The sequence below is a fragment of the Penicillium cinerascens genome (assembly GCF_028974065.1).
Source record: "Penicillium cinerascens strain IBT 15544 chromosome Unknown contig_16_segment0_segment0, whole genome shotgun sequence".
Taxonomy (NCBI): Eukaryota; Fungi; Ascomycota; class Eurotiomycetes; order Eurotiales; family Aspergillaceae; genus Penicillium; species Penicillium cinerascens.
In genome coordinates, this window is record NW_026695286.1 from 1436605 (window position 1) to 1451233 (window position 14629).

At 48.4% G+C, this 14629-nt stretch overlaps 6 protein-coding genes across 6 annotated transcripts; 4 read left to right on the forward strand and 2 right to left on the reverse strand.

Annotated features, from left to right (window-relative positions):
* Window positions 1–2: 2 nt before the first annotated feature.
* Window positions 3–1431, forward strand: N7498_000500 (uncharacterized protein; the record flags this gene model as incomplete). Its single annotated transcript, XM_058447563.1, has 2 exons — window positions 3–984; window positions 1040–1431. The coding sequence occupies 2 exons, from the start codon at window positions 3–5 to the stop codon at window positions 1429–1431; spliced, it is 1374 nt and encodes a 457-aa protein (XP_058312974.1).
* A 317-nt stretch (window positions 1432–1748) lies between these two features.
* Window positions 1749–2435, reverse strand: N7498_000501 (uncharacterized protein; the record flags this gene model as incomplete). Its single annotated transcript, XM_058447564.1, has 1 exon — window positions 1749–2435. The coding sequence occupies one exon, from the start codon at window positions 2433–2435 to the stop codon at window positions 1749–1751; it is 687 nt and encodes a 228-aa protein (XP_058312975.1).
* Window positions 2436–4138: 1703 nt separating this feature from the next.
* Window positions 4139–6464, forward strand: N7498_000502 (uncharacterized protein; the record flags this gene model as incomplete). Its single annotated transcript, XM_058447565.1, has 3 exons — window positions 4139–6055; window positions 6111–6372; window positions 6439–6464. The coding sequence occupies 3 exons, from the start codon at window positions 4139–4141 to the stop codon at window positions 6462–6464; spliced, it is 2205 nt and encodes a 734-aa protein (XP_058312976.1).
* Window positions 6465–8297: 1833 nt separating this feature from the next.
* Window positions 8298–9446, forward strand: N7498_000503 (uncharacterized protein; the record flags this gene model as incomplete). The annotated part of the gene is made up of 2 exons (XM_058447566.1): window positions 8298–8934; window positions 9034–9446. The coding sequence occupies 2 exons, from the start codon at window positions 8298–8300 to the stop codon at window positions 9444–9446; spliced, it is 1050 nt and encodes a 349-aa protein (XP_058312977.1).
* A 672-nt stretch (window positions 9447–10118) lies between these two features.
* Window positions 10119–12092, reverse strand: N7498_000504 (uncharacterized protein; the record flags this gene model as incomplete). The annotated part of the gene is made up of 7 exons (XM_058447567.1): window positions 10119–10177; window positions 10233–10463; window positions 10540–10837; window positions 11081–11191; window positions 11245–11753; window positions 11818–12010; window positions 12060–12092. 7 exons carry the CDS (start codon window positions 12090–12092, stop codon window positions 10119–10121), a joined length of 1434 nt encoding a protein of 477 aa, XP_058312978.1.
* A 2041-nt stretch (window positions 12093–14133) lies between these two features.
* N7498_000505 (uncharacterized protein) lies at window positions 14134–14535 on the forward strand (the record flags this gene model as incomplete). The annotated part of the gene is made up of 1 exon (XM_058447568.1): window positions 14134–14535. The coding sequence occupies one exon, from the start codon at window positions 14134–14136 to the stop codon at window positions 14533–14535; it is 402 nt and encodes a 133-aa protein (XP_058312979.1).
* Window positions 14536–14629: the final 94 nt, after the last annotated feature.

A 14629-nucleotide genomic window follows, 5' to 3' on the forward strand; every position in this document is an offset into this window, starting at 1 on the left:
AAATGAGTGAAACATTTGAAGTTCAACAGGAAAGGGCCGCAGAGTCCTCATCTGCTGCGGCCTATGCAGAATCCTCATCTGCTGCGATCCATTCAGAATCCTCATCTGCTGCGATCCATTCAGAATCCTCATCTGCTGCGACTCCTTCAGAATCTGCTTCTTCAAAAGTGGGAGCGTCTGAATCCTCCAGCGCAGAAAATCCAGCTGCCGCAATTACTCCCGGACCGAGTGCTTCTTTGACCACTGCAACAAAATCTTCCGCTCTCATACCCACTACCGCGTCGCAATCGACACCAGGAACGCTTTCCAGTGCCCCCAGCATAACAAATGTGGCAAGCAACAACACTTTACCCTCAGGGTCCCATAAAGCGAGTTACTCCGGCGGGACTCTGGCAGGAGCCATAGTAGGGTCCATTGCAGGAACCTGTCTTCTAGCTCTTTTGGCCTTCCTTTACCTGCGGCGTCGCAGAGAACGCAATCATTCCCCCGAAATGACTCGAACTTCCTTCGCGGTAACATCAGACACGCCTAAGCAATCTGGACAAATTCACTCTCACTTTCTCGGTCATACTGTTGCTAGCACGCAAGAGAATCCTTCTCCGCCTATCTCACCTGTCATCGGTTCTTCATTTGATTTGTCCTCATATATTCCAGCGCCGGCAGATGACAACGCCGTTTGCACACGAATCCAAACCCTCTTCGACCAGGCCAGTCTACACATCGACAATTACTACTCGTATAGCAATCCAAGCCTTCGATTGACACAGGATGCCCTGGCCTGCACAATTCAATATGATTCACCATTCTTACCATCCCTTCTGGCGACCATACTTTCGAATCCCAGAGCTCAGAGGCCTGCTCTCACCCACGTTTTGGTCAGAGCTTTGCTGGAGGCTACCCAACCGGGAAGCCGAGGAGTGTCCCTTCTTCCGTCGTGCTATAAATTGAGCCCGCAACAACAGGAGACTAGCACGTTTGATCTCGGTACGCCCCTCAAACCAATGATCTCTCCTTAATTCCGATCTAACTGACTCTCTAGATGACCACCGTACCATGTTTGCGTGGCGTATGTTAACTGCACACCTGTATTCTCGGAGCCACGGCATCCAGGGATCTACGTCGATGGAAATCCAAAGAGATGCGATTACGGCCCTGGCGAAAAGCTTCACTACAGCATTCGCACCGTACAGTGATCCCAGCTTCTCTGAGGCGCATCGTCTTGGACATCTGACTAGCGTAGTCCGGGCAGCCGCCGACCTTGGGGCTTGGCTATTTTCTCAGCCGTGTTTCTTCGAGTTCCGCTGGACTTCGGTCGTTACTCCCTTGAATCAACTCATCATGTTCCCAGCTGTTGTTAAAGTTGGGAATGAACAGGGGCGGCGAATTTCAGTCCCTCATACCCTGGTTGCGGAGACAACAGCCCGGATTTGAGAGCCTCCCTCGGTAATTGCTTTCTTGATATTTTGGTTGGGTGTCATACATAATGTTCGTGAATTTTTTTTACTGCCAATTGGGATATTTGCATGTGACCAGACAGTGCATTTAGCTTCAGCTACAAAATGAATATGTAATATAGTCCACGAGTCTAGAAAGAACTAGATTCTCTCTCACTGAATAATTTCGAGTATAAAGATACAAGATCTCAGGTATCGGATAAACAGAAGCGCGTGGAAATTAGGAGCGGAAAAAATAAAGAAATAAAACCAAAAAGGGAAGGTGGACAACATATATCCTGCCCATATCGAAGCTCACGAGCCGATGTCCAGTTCTTCGGTGGTGGGGCCTAAAGCAGGTTTCATCTCAGTCGAAGTTCCCTTAGACCGACGCCACGCCAACATATCATGCATCTCGTAGTTCAGTGGGCTTTTTGTCCTCATGACCTCCATCACATCCGTTGTGGATCCATTGGATCCAGACCACAGTCTGTTCTGATCTGATAGGCTGTAAACCATGTCTTTTGACAGGGTATCGGCTGCAAGTTCATGTACGACGGGTGATTCGGCAATGGCAGATTCGGGACGACCCAGCCGCTGGAGATGGCCCAAGACCACCATCAGGCTTTGATGACACACCAACAGGCGCTGGTTCTTGCTCTGAGCGCGCTGGCTATCTCGATAGACCCAACGCAGCTGCCGCCCCAATGTGACCTTTCCGTTGCGGGTCTCTTGCTCGACTCTCATGGGTTCAATGAGGATAGCTGCTTCGCGGGCTGCTTCGGCCACATCCTCAAGAGTGTGATCAATCCAGCTACACTCGCTGGCTTCAAGAAGAGGCTCCTTCAGCTGACGCAGGCGTTGGGCCTCTTGAAGCTGGGCAAGGGTGTGGTTTGTTGTCTTGACTAGCTCGGCTGTCTGTTCGTTGACGGATGTCAGGTGCAAGTCCCGCCCCAGGGCTCGCAAAATTCCAGGTGTCTTCTTTTTGGAGACGGTTGACATGTGATCGTCTTGGGAAGGTGTAACTTGCTTTTCTTTTTGATGGCGTGAAAACAAGAAGCGTGATCGCCCCTCGGTCAGCTCCATTGTCTGCACCGCAAACTCGGTCGTCCAAGGAGGGGAGTAGCTTGGTTCAGTTGATATGGCAGGGAAGTGCACGAGGCACCTTTCTCCGCTTTATCCTGTTAGTTCTAGTCTCAAGTGTTCTCGGAATGACTAGCAAGGCGGACAAAGGGGCTGATTCATTTCGGGGACCAGACTAGGTGCAGGTATACCCGTGCTAGCTTTCTGTTAGTGCGGAACTCTGCGTTAGTGTAGAGCCCGATCGTGATTTTGAACTAGCGTGTTTAGTGTGGTTTGGCCCCCAATGTGGATACCGGATCTCGCAGGGACGGGAGTTTAAGAAAGGTCAAGCATTTCACGAGTAAGAAACAAACATGAGATTGGGGAGAGTACGCATTCCAATTAAACGGACAAAAATAGTTGAGATTCATGGCGGACGCGCGAGTAGTGCGGTCCCGTGGCGGCAAATCACAATTCAACCAACTGTTGGGTGGCTGAGTTGTTGCTGCAGTAGCTTTCCAGGGATATCTCGACTTCGCTGTTAAGAGTCTGCTTCGGCCTGTATTCCGACCCATCTACTTTACGGTTTTATTGGGCTAGAGAATTACGTTGCTTTTACATGTTCTACCTCGATATATCTAGGAATCTACCAAAAACTTCTGCAAAAACAAGCGATAAAAAGACTGCGCGTTCATTCGTACAAGTGTCCTAATTTGAAGAGAAAGCGAGCATCACAGCCTCAATCAAAGTCACTTGAACTTTCAGCTCGCCATTTGCAGTTTCCAAGGCTATCTATTATTTTAGTGGTGCGCCACTTTGCATCTTCTTTTCAGCCGGAACTTTGACCTACAAAAAAGTACAAGGCTCGCCACCCAAATGGACATCGAGTCCCCATTAAGAAGGAGGGGAAAATATCATTCCCCACAAGTACGAGGCTATAGTCCCTGACCGTAATGTCGGGCGCTTAGTGTTACTTTTGAACTGTCGGCGTGGGGCGGGAGGGGGTGGAGCTTTGGTATCATTCGCGCGTTCCCTACGCATGAAACCTCCGGTGCCTTGCCAATGCGGGGTGGATCATCTGATCCACCAGATAACGCGCTCGGCTTGTCCCGATATCTTAATTTTAGCACAAATAGGCGCATAGGGACGATGAGGCTATGTTGGTGCCAATTAGCGAAGGAAGTATTTGGAATGCTGAAACGGTGCGTTTGGAACCCAGCAACTGACTATTACCACATGTGGAATTTGTTCAGTTTTCCCAGCTTTGAATGCTTGTATATCTTCTCAAATGGGATGACTGTGTATCAAGGTGATGAACATGTGAGTATCCGAGGAGGACTGTGTAAGCCATTGGACTAGACAGAGTTGGCCCCACGCAGCATGTAAATAAAGCCGAAATTAGATAAACGACTTCAGGGGCTCCTTCTGCCCGGCGCAGCATTCAACAGCTGCGCTGCGGCATGGAACTAATGCACGAGCTGCGCTTTGAAGGGATACCAAAATGGGGGCCGAGATTGCGTCTTGCTTAAAAGCCCAGAGAGTCGCGGACTTGCACCATGAATCAAATTTGCTTGGAATTTTCCGATCACAAATATCTTGTTACAAACGACTTCAACATCTAATACAAAACTACACTTGACACAATGTCGACCTCCGGTGAAGAACACGCCTTGAACCAACTGCAGGTGGAGCAATCGAAACTGCTAGACAAGATCGATGAGCTACGCAACCTCGGTATCGGCGGACTCGTGGAGTTACCTCAACTGATTGTTTGTGGCAATCAGTCAAGTGGAAAGAGTTCCGTGCTCGAAGCCATCTCCAGAGTGCGGTTTCCAGCCAAAGGAAATGTCTGTACCCGATTCGCGACCGAGGTCATCCTTCGTCGTAGTCCACAAGCGCGAGTCAAAGTGTCTATCGAACCGGGTGCTTCACGCACCGACGAACTTGAGCGAGCGAGGCTCCAATCATTCACCTCCGAATCGTTTTCCACCGGCGAAGACCTTAAAAATTTGATCAAGGATGCTGAAGCGTGCATGAGAATTGATGGCGGCCAGCTCTCCACAGCAGGCTACAGCGATGATGTTCTAAAGGTCGAGATCTCTGGCCCCGAGAAGCCAGAGCTCAGTCTGGTTGACCTTCCGGGGCTTTACAGCTCCGTCAGCGATGACCAGAATGAAGAAGGAATGAGGTTAGTGGAGGAGTTGACGAAGAAGTACATGGAGAATAAACGAAGCATCATCCTGGCCGTCATCAGCACGAAACTTGACTATCATCATCAACGGGTCTTGAACCTGGCAGGAAAAATTGACCCCGGACACGAGAGGACACTGGGAATAGTGACCCAGCCTGATACTCTTTCACCCGGCTCGGAAGAGGAAGACACCTATCTCAAATTCATCAAAAATGAAAAAGTCAACCTACAGCTGGGATGGCATGTGCTCTGCAATCGAAAGTTTGAGACGCGGAACACTTCGCACGATGAGCGAGACCGGCATGAACGCGTTGTTCTCGAGCGAGGCCGTTGGGCTTCACTTTCTCGTGAGATTGTAGGGATCGACAGCCTAAGACGACGCCTGAGCAATATTCTACTGAAGCACATTCGCCGCAGCCTCCCGGATCTGATCTCGGACATACAAAACAAGATCTCGGATCACGAACAAGAGTTAGCAAAGTTGGGCACCGCAAGGTCAACCGTTAAAGACCAACGAGGGTTTCTTGTGGACATAAGTAGCAAGTTTGGTCGCATTACAGACCAGGCTTTGAACGGAATGTATTCCGATGATTTCTTCGGGGGGTTCGATGGCCAGAAAGCGAACCAGGATACCCACAATTTCCGTCGATTGCGGGCAGTCATTCGTGAGATGAATGAGAATTTTGCGGAAGCCATCAGTATCCGTGGCTGCCGAAGAATCATCCGCCAAACTGAGTCAAGTATCCCCTTTTCAACCCTTCAGCAGCAAAGGGCCAAACCCTACATGGATGGGTGGGTACCTATATATGTCAATGAAGAGAGCCTTCAAGAGGAAATTAAGGAGCAGGCAGTCGATAACCGCGGTATAGAGCTTCCAGGAAACGCAAATCAGATGCTCGTGGGGAGTTTGTTCCGCGACCAGTCCGAACCCTGGGAAGACCTTGCCGAGACTCATTTAAAGGGTGTCTGGGGAGCGGTAAATTATTTTGTTGGCCTTGTACTCGAGCATCTAACGGATCAACACACTTACCATTTACTGATGCGCGACCTCATCATTCCCGAGATGGACCGTTTGAGAGTCTCTCTGTTCGAAAAGCTTCGGGAACTGACTTCCTACAGAAGATGTGGTCATCCTCTGCCCCTGGGGAAGAGCTTCCTTTCCAAAATCCAGCAGTCACGCAAAAAGCGTCAACTCGCCGTGTTGAAAAAGGAGCTTGGCCTTGCTTCATCCCCATTCTTCCCGAGTGCAGACGATCTTGAAAAAACGTTCAATGCCAGTGACCTTGACCGAGCAGCTTCTCAATTGCAGTCATCCAGTGACCAATTTGCAGCGGCAGAAATCATTGATCAGATGCAGGCCTACTACGATGTGAGTGTGCTGTATTGCCAACGTACTGAGAAGTCTCTCATAAGGCCCTTTTTAGACCGCTATCGTGACTTTCATCGACAATATCGCGACTCTTGCAATTGAGAACTGCTTGCTCCGACCCCTCGAACACATTTTCACAGGCCAGACGATCGTTGGTATGGAGGATGCCCAGATTCAAAGCATTGCAGCAGAGCCGCCGAACGTCGAACTCGATCGTAACCGTCTAAACGAAGAATTGAACAAGTTGCACGCAGGAAGGCAAACCCTCAGCGCCTTTAGTACGGACGGCCCCTTGATGCCATCTCGGCCCGTCTTTAGTATGCTTACCCAACGTGGAATTAATCGTCTCTCGAGTTAACAGAATTTATCCATTAGTCTCACAGTTGTCGTCTCGTTCGGAGACATCTAGCCCCTCACGTCAGGCGAACGGGCATCAACGAGGTGAGTACTCGGCAGTTTCGACATAGTCACTCGAATTTTAATCTTGAGCCAAGGTCTTGCTAATAACTGAAAATACAAGGAACTTCAAGGAACAGTCGTTCCCCTAGCGGACTCAGTGCTGACTATGGCCGACCAAGGTCCCGAAATAGCGCCAGCCCAGGCCTTTTCCCTTAAAATTCAACAGTCACCAGTAAGCAAACAATGGAACAAGAGAAACATGAACATGCTGACACAGCAATAGACAATCTGTCCCCAACTCCCTCTGCACCTCGTGCTCCATCCCCGTCTAGGGGAAGCTCGAACACCTTGGCAAGGAAGAGAAAAATAAAATTCTTGTTTGCTCACACCGCAATTTCTGTCGTGAACATGGCAGCCCAGGGTGCTCTGTCCACACCAATTTTCTGTCCTGCGATCCCATTAGACCCTTCTGAGATTACGCGACTATCCCACTATCCCAAGGGGTTCCTCAGATGTCCAACCCTCAATCCATGGATCCCCTTTGGCTCGTATACAGTAATAAGGAGCACGAGTTCGCTGCTGCATGGAAGGTCCGAGTAGTGAATTAACTCTTACATGCTGTTGCAGTCATCTTCAGAGCACAGCGTGAAGTCGGGTCTGTCGTGTGCCAATACGATGTTCCGAGCCGTGATGGTACCTGCCACGCAGAAGCCGCCAATGCAAGCTTCATCGAAGGCGCAATAATTGTTGTTCAGGCAAGAACTTCCCGCCCTGGCTAGGGAAACGGCCGCTAAGCACACAAACAAAATGACAATACTCCTCATTCTGGATCGGGGTTGGAATCAAAGAATAAGTGCAATGGATAGGGGGAATGGATAGGGGGAATGGATAGGTGGTCTGGATGGCGGAACAGCAGTCTATTTCTAGGGGAACAGTAGCCCTTACACAAAATTCTCGTTTCCTTTGCATTAATAAAGGAGGCAACGGTACAGATTCTGTGGCGTCGCGCCCAAAAATGTTTACAATGTTTGTGGCCCCACAGTTTGCATTCGTCACCTAGCACTAGTCAAGAACAACCCGATGACTGAAGTTGGATCCGGATTTTAGAGGACTATTTTCGCTCTAAACAGTCTAATCCGGGCATGTTAGAAATGCCTATGGCATTCTTGCGGAGGCGAAAGATCGGAAAAGAAAAGCAAAGCAAATTTACTCTATCGAATCGATAATAGGGCCAGTGAAGGCTTCTTGTGTACACTGCTGAATCTAGACCATGCCGTGGTCTTAGTTATACCCCAGTTTACTTTGCGCAAATATTACACTAAATTGCCCGACACAAGCACCTTTAGCCCCATTATTCATAATGTGAGGTCTGACAGGCCCGTGATACTAATCAGACTGCCTATCTTATGAATAGCGCATCAGTATGCTCTTCGTTAAAATGGGTTTATCAATTGATTCAATGTATTTGATATCGCAAATGCGTTAAATGCCCCCCCTCCCCAAACTCGTTTTCTACGAAGGAGGGGGGCCGAACACCGAAGGATCGCTTTGATAACCTTCGGAGTGCATTTCCTAATGAAGGTATAAGCGTTGCCAAGAAGACTTCGCCAAAAATTAGATAGCGAGTATTTGCATCCTTCTTATTTGCAAAGCTGCGATAAATTGTCTCAAGCGATCGCTCTGTTTTCAACATGCAAGCACCTCCACTATGTCTACTCCTCGAATCCGAACGGTGTATTTCGTCACGTGGGACCACGCAATATTTTTGCCTTCAATGAGGCCTTGATGACAGTAGGCAACACCCTCAAAGACTCTTCAGTCGATGATTTAACCTTCTGATAATATGTCCGCGCAAACGAGAATCGTGGTAGAGCATTTCAACAGAGGACAATTCCCACCACAGCCTTTCCCACTTGATTCACTGAGTGCCTCCGCAATTTCCTCAAAAGATATCCGGCAGGTCTTGGATTGGGAAAATCTTATGAGAGGTATCGAAGATATTTACTTGAACAATGTTGAGTGGGCTCGAGAGATGTATAACGACCTGGGAATACGCGATCCCGGACAGCTTTCTCCGGAATGGTTCATTTGGAAGGAGAATTTCCGTCGCTCCATATATCAGTTCTTTTTCATGGGTGAGGTTTTATGCCGATCACACCAGGAGCCTCTTTCAGAATCCCCCAAGCATCTTTTCCAGGACAGAGACATAAGACTTGAACAGCCAGATAAGCCATTACTGAAGAGTGAAGAGATGGCGTATTTACTGAAATTCCCGGTCTTCAACTTTGAGGATTATGCTCACCATGAGGCCATCTACAATGACATAGCGGAGCTCTTCAGGAAGCAAACAGAGCACCGCCCACCATCCCTTGACAACCCAGAGCTGCTGGATGCATACCCAGAGGATGCCGTCTCTCCTCAACTAGACAGGTATCACGCCGAAACTCTTCATGCGGAGATGATCCAATGTCTTCTATCAAGTATGACTTTATTAAACCACACCGCACAATGACAAATATTCGAAAAACAGGCCGGGACTATCGAAGGGCCCTCGAAAAAAATCACCGTCGTTTGTCTAGGGTCATTCTACTCGGAAGCCATCGCCTTACCAGATAATCCGAAGAATTCACACAAGACACTCCTTTTGAAAGAAGCTATACCCCGATCCAAGGATTCCGTGTGGCGCTCATGTTCTCCGTTTATGAATCGCATTCTCGAGATCATGCATTCGTTCTCCGGTCAGCCAAGTCATTACAAAGAGCAATATCCCACCCCACCTCCTCCCATGCAGATCTTCCAGGACATCTTACGGAAGTATCTCGGACTTCGATTTTCAGATGATGCATTTGAGGTAGAGGATCTTGATGCCCCAGATCACCTCTTCGTGCATTATCAAGAGATGGGACATCTTTTTTTGGATAGGTGGCCTGAACTGGTCCCATCATTATTTGATTTGGACGACGGTACCGAATATGAAGCATACTACTCCTAAGACAGAAGAATGGATTATGGACCTGCGAGAAAAACGTCGGCTCTATAATAGACACCGAGAGTATCGGCTCAGAGCTATATCATCCCTCTGCACACTAGGACTTATGTGACTACTTTAGATGCGGCAGCACGGCCGCGGAATGCGGTGCTGGGAATTGTCAGTCGGGCAACTGCCAGGACGATTCATCTTCAACGACTGCTTCAGATACTGCCACCACTACTAGCACATCAATCTCTCGACCCAGTTCGAGCCCTTTTAGCCCCTCGCCGGACGGTTATTGTGGTTACCAGAATGAGTATGTCTGCAATGGAACGGATGTTTACTACAGATACTGCTGCTCTGCAGCCGGCTACTGCGGCACGGACCAGTAGCACGAGATGATGTCTCGAATAGTGGCTACCCTTTTTGATATTATTCTTGAACAAAGTATATGCAGAAGAATGGAATTATATGCGACAGACTTCGAAAATAATCGCCGTAACAAGCTCAGATAAGTGGTAGCAGACCAGTGGTGTTTTATCACCGTTGACAGGTTGTGTATAGGGTCATTCTCTTTGAGGTAAAACGCCCAACCACACTTTGACGGGAGTAGAAGGATAAATAGATATTTTTTAGCTCATGGTGCTAGTCTCCGCCCACACCCGGCGGGTTTTGGCCTGCGGATCAAGCGGCCTAGTTATCCTTCGATTCAGGCTTCGGAGGCGCCACCGACAAATGGTGCAAGAGAATCACTAGAATTACATCAGTATCATATCAAACCATCCGTTCAGATCATGATTGACTGACAAGCGAGCAATATTAGTGTGAGCGCAGGAAGAGTCCAGGGCGTTGTACCCAGGTTCCCTGCCGCATCGGTTAAGACCGCGGTGCTCAGTAGAGCAATACCCAGCCCAACGAGGATGTTGGCACCGATACTGATATACCGTAAACTAGAATGGCCGGAACGATATCTGTGTGACAGTAATGTGAGGACACCTATTATCAAACAGACAAGGCCGGTGCAGACGCAGAAGTATCCTGGTACAAAAAGCGGTTAGCACAGCCGGCTTTGATAGAGGACTGAAGAGTAGATGGAAGAAATATGATGAATTACCAAAAGTAAGGTTGAATATGGATACGATCGAGCTGCCATATGCAGTAAAGTCCTCATCGGCTATTTCAGTTGGTGGTTCCCAGCCGAAGCCTTCAATAATTGTTTTGGTCATCTGCCTAAAGACCAGTTGAACATTTTCCATTATCTCCTCATCTGTGGTGTTAGCAGCATGGTTCATGACTGCATCCAAGGATGCTTCGACCTCATCAAACACATTCTGTGTGGAGGGGAATCTCTCGTAGATGGTATGAACTGTGTCATTCAGCGTAGTGAGCAGACCTTCGGTCGAACCCCCCTTCTGGAAACAGAGCTACCAGTTTGAAAAGGTCTTGAACGACGTGAAAGCACAACAGGATCTGATTTGTCCCTTCCATCATGAGAGCGAGAGCTAAATGGAAAGGGAAGTGGAGTATAGACCACAGCTGCTGGCGGACAGATCCAAACGGCTCCATACGGACATTGTCAAAATACAGTTGATAAACAAAATACTATCTGGGATATTAGTGATTCTGCTTCAGTCTCCACGAGCCAGAGCTCTTACAATAACCAGAACTGCCGATATGACAGAACCAATGTCTGCAGAGGTGAATTTGAGGTCGAAGGTCTCAATCTTGACAATTGTCTTGGTCAGGCCGATGATGCCCTCGCCCAGCTACTCCAGTCAGCCTCTGATTTGTGAATTGAAAAGGTCATCGGAAAACGTACGATAATCAGTGTCAGGCAAGTCAATCTCTCCACGAGATGTGTTTTCTCGAATGATATGGCTTTCCAGCGGGCCGCAAGGGCCAAGTTAACCCCAACTTCTATCACGGCGACAACATACCACGCAATATAGGCGTTGGACGCCGTCCGGTAAAATGCAAAGGATACACCAAGATAGATGATGGCGGCAATGAATAGGGACACCATCACTCCCATCAATGGTAAACGGGTGGCGCGGTACCTCCAGGTAAAGAACAGAGTTGAACCATATTGACAAAACAGAACCACACGGCTCGCCATCAGGATGAGTGACAGCTGCTGCGGGGGTCCCCATCCATCATCTTCCGTCAAAAATTCGGGTCCAATGATCGCGAGCCCTACCATAACTCCGGAATGACAGGTGTGGGCGACACTTTCGAGAACGCTATCTGTAGCAAACCGGACATCGTACAAAGTCACCTGAGCCCAAGTAAACCACAAGATGCAGAAGAAACCGATGTAGGAGCCCATTTCTGCGAGCGAGAAGGCTGAAGTTAGCTACATGACAAGTGTCCGGTCAGGGAATCAGACACAGACTCTGTGAGCTGTTAATCTCATGGGCGTTTGTGAACGAGGTCAAATTTGCAACGAAAAAGAGATCAAAAAACAGCTGAATATTGGAGGTTGCTTCATAGTGCTCAAACTGTGGGTTCTCAAAGAGGGTCTCATCTTGGGTTGTGACATCGGCCACGCCCTCAACTGCTTGACCGCGCCGGTCACTCGACTTTGACTAAGAGCTGATCAGCTTATCAAAATGAGCCTGTCAGGTAGCTGCTTACCAATGGGCTTCTCCATAGAGGTAGCCCACCCATTTCGTGGAACAGAGTACGGGGTTATCGATGTTGGTGCTGAAGGTTGTCGTCCTTGCAGATACTGCAAAATGTATACCTTAAATATGTGAGAATGAGAGTTCCAGGACGATCATACTTTTCTCTGCGGCATGGGATCCAAATGCGACGAGGTGAAAACGAGCCGATCCGCAGGGTCTAGGTCCACATTTAGGCTCCCAGCCTTAGCTCCTACCCATACCATACGTCTGACTTAGCGCCCAAATGCATAATAATAATAGTAGTAGTAATGAGATGACCTGGTCCAATGTTATTCGCACGGAGAGTTGCGTTTCACGCACTAGTGTCCGGATGGATGACTTTATCAGCGGTCTCATGCGCTCCGGATCACTAACAGGACCAAGGGGTGAGCCAAGTTGAAGTTTTTTGAGTTTAAGATCAGCTCAATATTTCTTGGTGCTGACCACAGGGCGAGTAATCACGGCCGTTTCTAAATATTTGCCAGGCTGTCCCCCCAAAAGGCTTACGACATGGAGAATAGATATCCAATCAAGGGCGTCAGTAAGCGCCAAGATCCTCCTCCCAGCCCTTTGTGGAGTTTCTAGGAAGATCCTCTTGGCTCAAACAACTGCCAAGCTGTGGATTCCACCCCAATTGTCGCAGCTGAACTCAGCGGACCCCAAATAAGCACAGCAGTCATGACGTGAAGTGGATGGTCTCGACACCAGTGCAAACCCCCAAGTTGGCTAGTCGGCCAGATTCCGATCGACGAGACTCTCCGTTCGCTGCGTTTCACTGCTAGTTTTGAAGTTGTCCACTCTATAAAGCGGGACACCAAGCCTGTTTTCGTAGGCTAGGGCTCGAAAGTATAGGTTAGAACCGCTACGGTCGCCGATGTATCCATATTCAATCGTGTATATGTTATAGCATGGTTGAACTTTCCTGTCTTGGCCTTTCGCGCCCTGGGGAGTCGCATCCTTACACCCCTGTACAATATCCACTCCGAAACGGGCTGGGACGCAGGTGACTGAACTTGAATAACGCCAGGCAAAGGTCACGACCGAGATCCTGAATCGTAGGACATGCCGGCGCTACTGGCTCTAAACTGAAATTCCGTTAAACGTAATTTTTGAAGGGGCTAGTTACCCGTTATCCATCTGAGGTGGGCCTATCCTTGTCCATAGCCTTATGCTATGTATAGCCACGAGACACATTGGGGTGGGAAGACTATATATCCAAGGTTTGGCCAGTAGCTTAGCCTCCCGAAGATGGGTGTGAGCTGGGACTACGACACGGGAAGGGTAGGAACGAACCAACACGATGCATTTAAGGATTAGACCAATATCTAAAATACTGGACCTTGACCCACAGAACCATATCTGAATACAACGATCGTACAATTGATACGACAAGTATAAGCGCTAGGATAGGCCAGGGTCTTAGCGCTGACCATACCGATTCCAAATAGCTGGCAGTCTCCACAAGGTTAAGCTCGTATTCAGCCCACTTCAGCCCACTTCAGCCCATCCAAAAATCTCAACTCAGCCGCCCTAGATCGCACGTTCGTCATCTCAAACCGGTATCAAGGTCCCCGTATTTGGTCCCCGAGATTAGTATCCACTGAATGCTAAGGCTGTGGTAGCAGCCCAATATTACATTTCTAGTTTCCAATTCGGAGGCAATAGGAGAGTTGTGTGCTGTATTCTATCTGACTACTCTTAGCCTCAGGATCGTATTTGAAATATTTTTGTTTGTATCAACATTTACTGGGGCTTCTATAAGCATTTTAATATCCGTAGGATCGAGGATCGTCGATCACAATTTTAAGGTTGGCGAAAGATTCTATCTCATGCTCTTGCTATGATAATCCAATCATACGGCGGGAATGATCGACTTATCATGTCTCGTCTTTTTGCACTAATTAAGCACTATGGAGGCAAACCCGACAGGATATGTACCTTATGCCTGGAGTGCCAATCAAATCTCTCATTAAAAGGGTCAGTCCCCTAGACTAAGACGTTGAATATATTAAATATCCTCTATCGTCATTTCCCGTCGTGACACGATGGCCCCTAAAGGTCTCATTATGGCCGTGGCCGTGGGCGTGGCCTCGGTGAGACCGATGGTAGTTGCGACAACCATGGCCCAGTCGACTGAAGTCGATATTATCTTCCCGGCCCTAAATCAGATGGACATGGACGAACTGGAAGGAAGTGTTGTGAGAGCCGACGCCACAGCCACCACAATCGAGATTGACTGCCGATTCAGCGTGAGCAACCAGTGTCCCTCTGCTGGTTATCTCTTGCCCCAGACTCTCACTACCGGGCCGTCTTTCCAGGATTTTCATTACGATATTACCAGCTATTATAACCACACCATCTACATCGTTACTGGTAATTTGGATGGCAACGTGACCGAGTCTACGCTCGATGCCTCCTGCTACTTCTCGACCAGTACCTGGATCTGAAATAATTGAACAAGAAAATAATAGTGCCATAACTAAATGAAAAGCAAACTATACAAACATGCTATACAACAATTCAAACAAAGACAATTTTGTC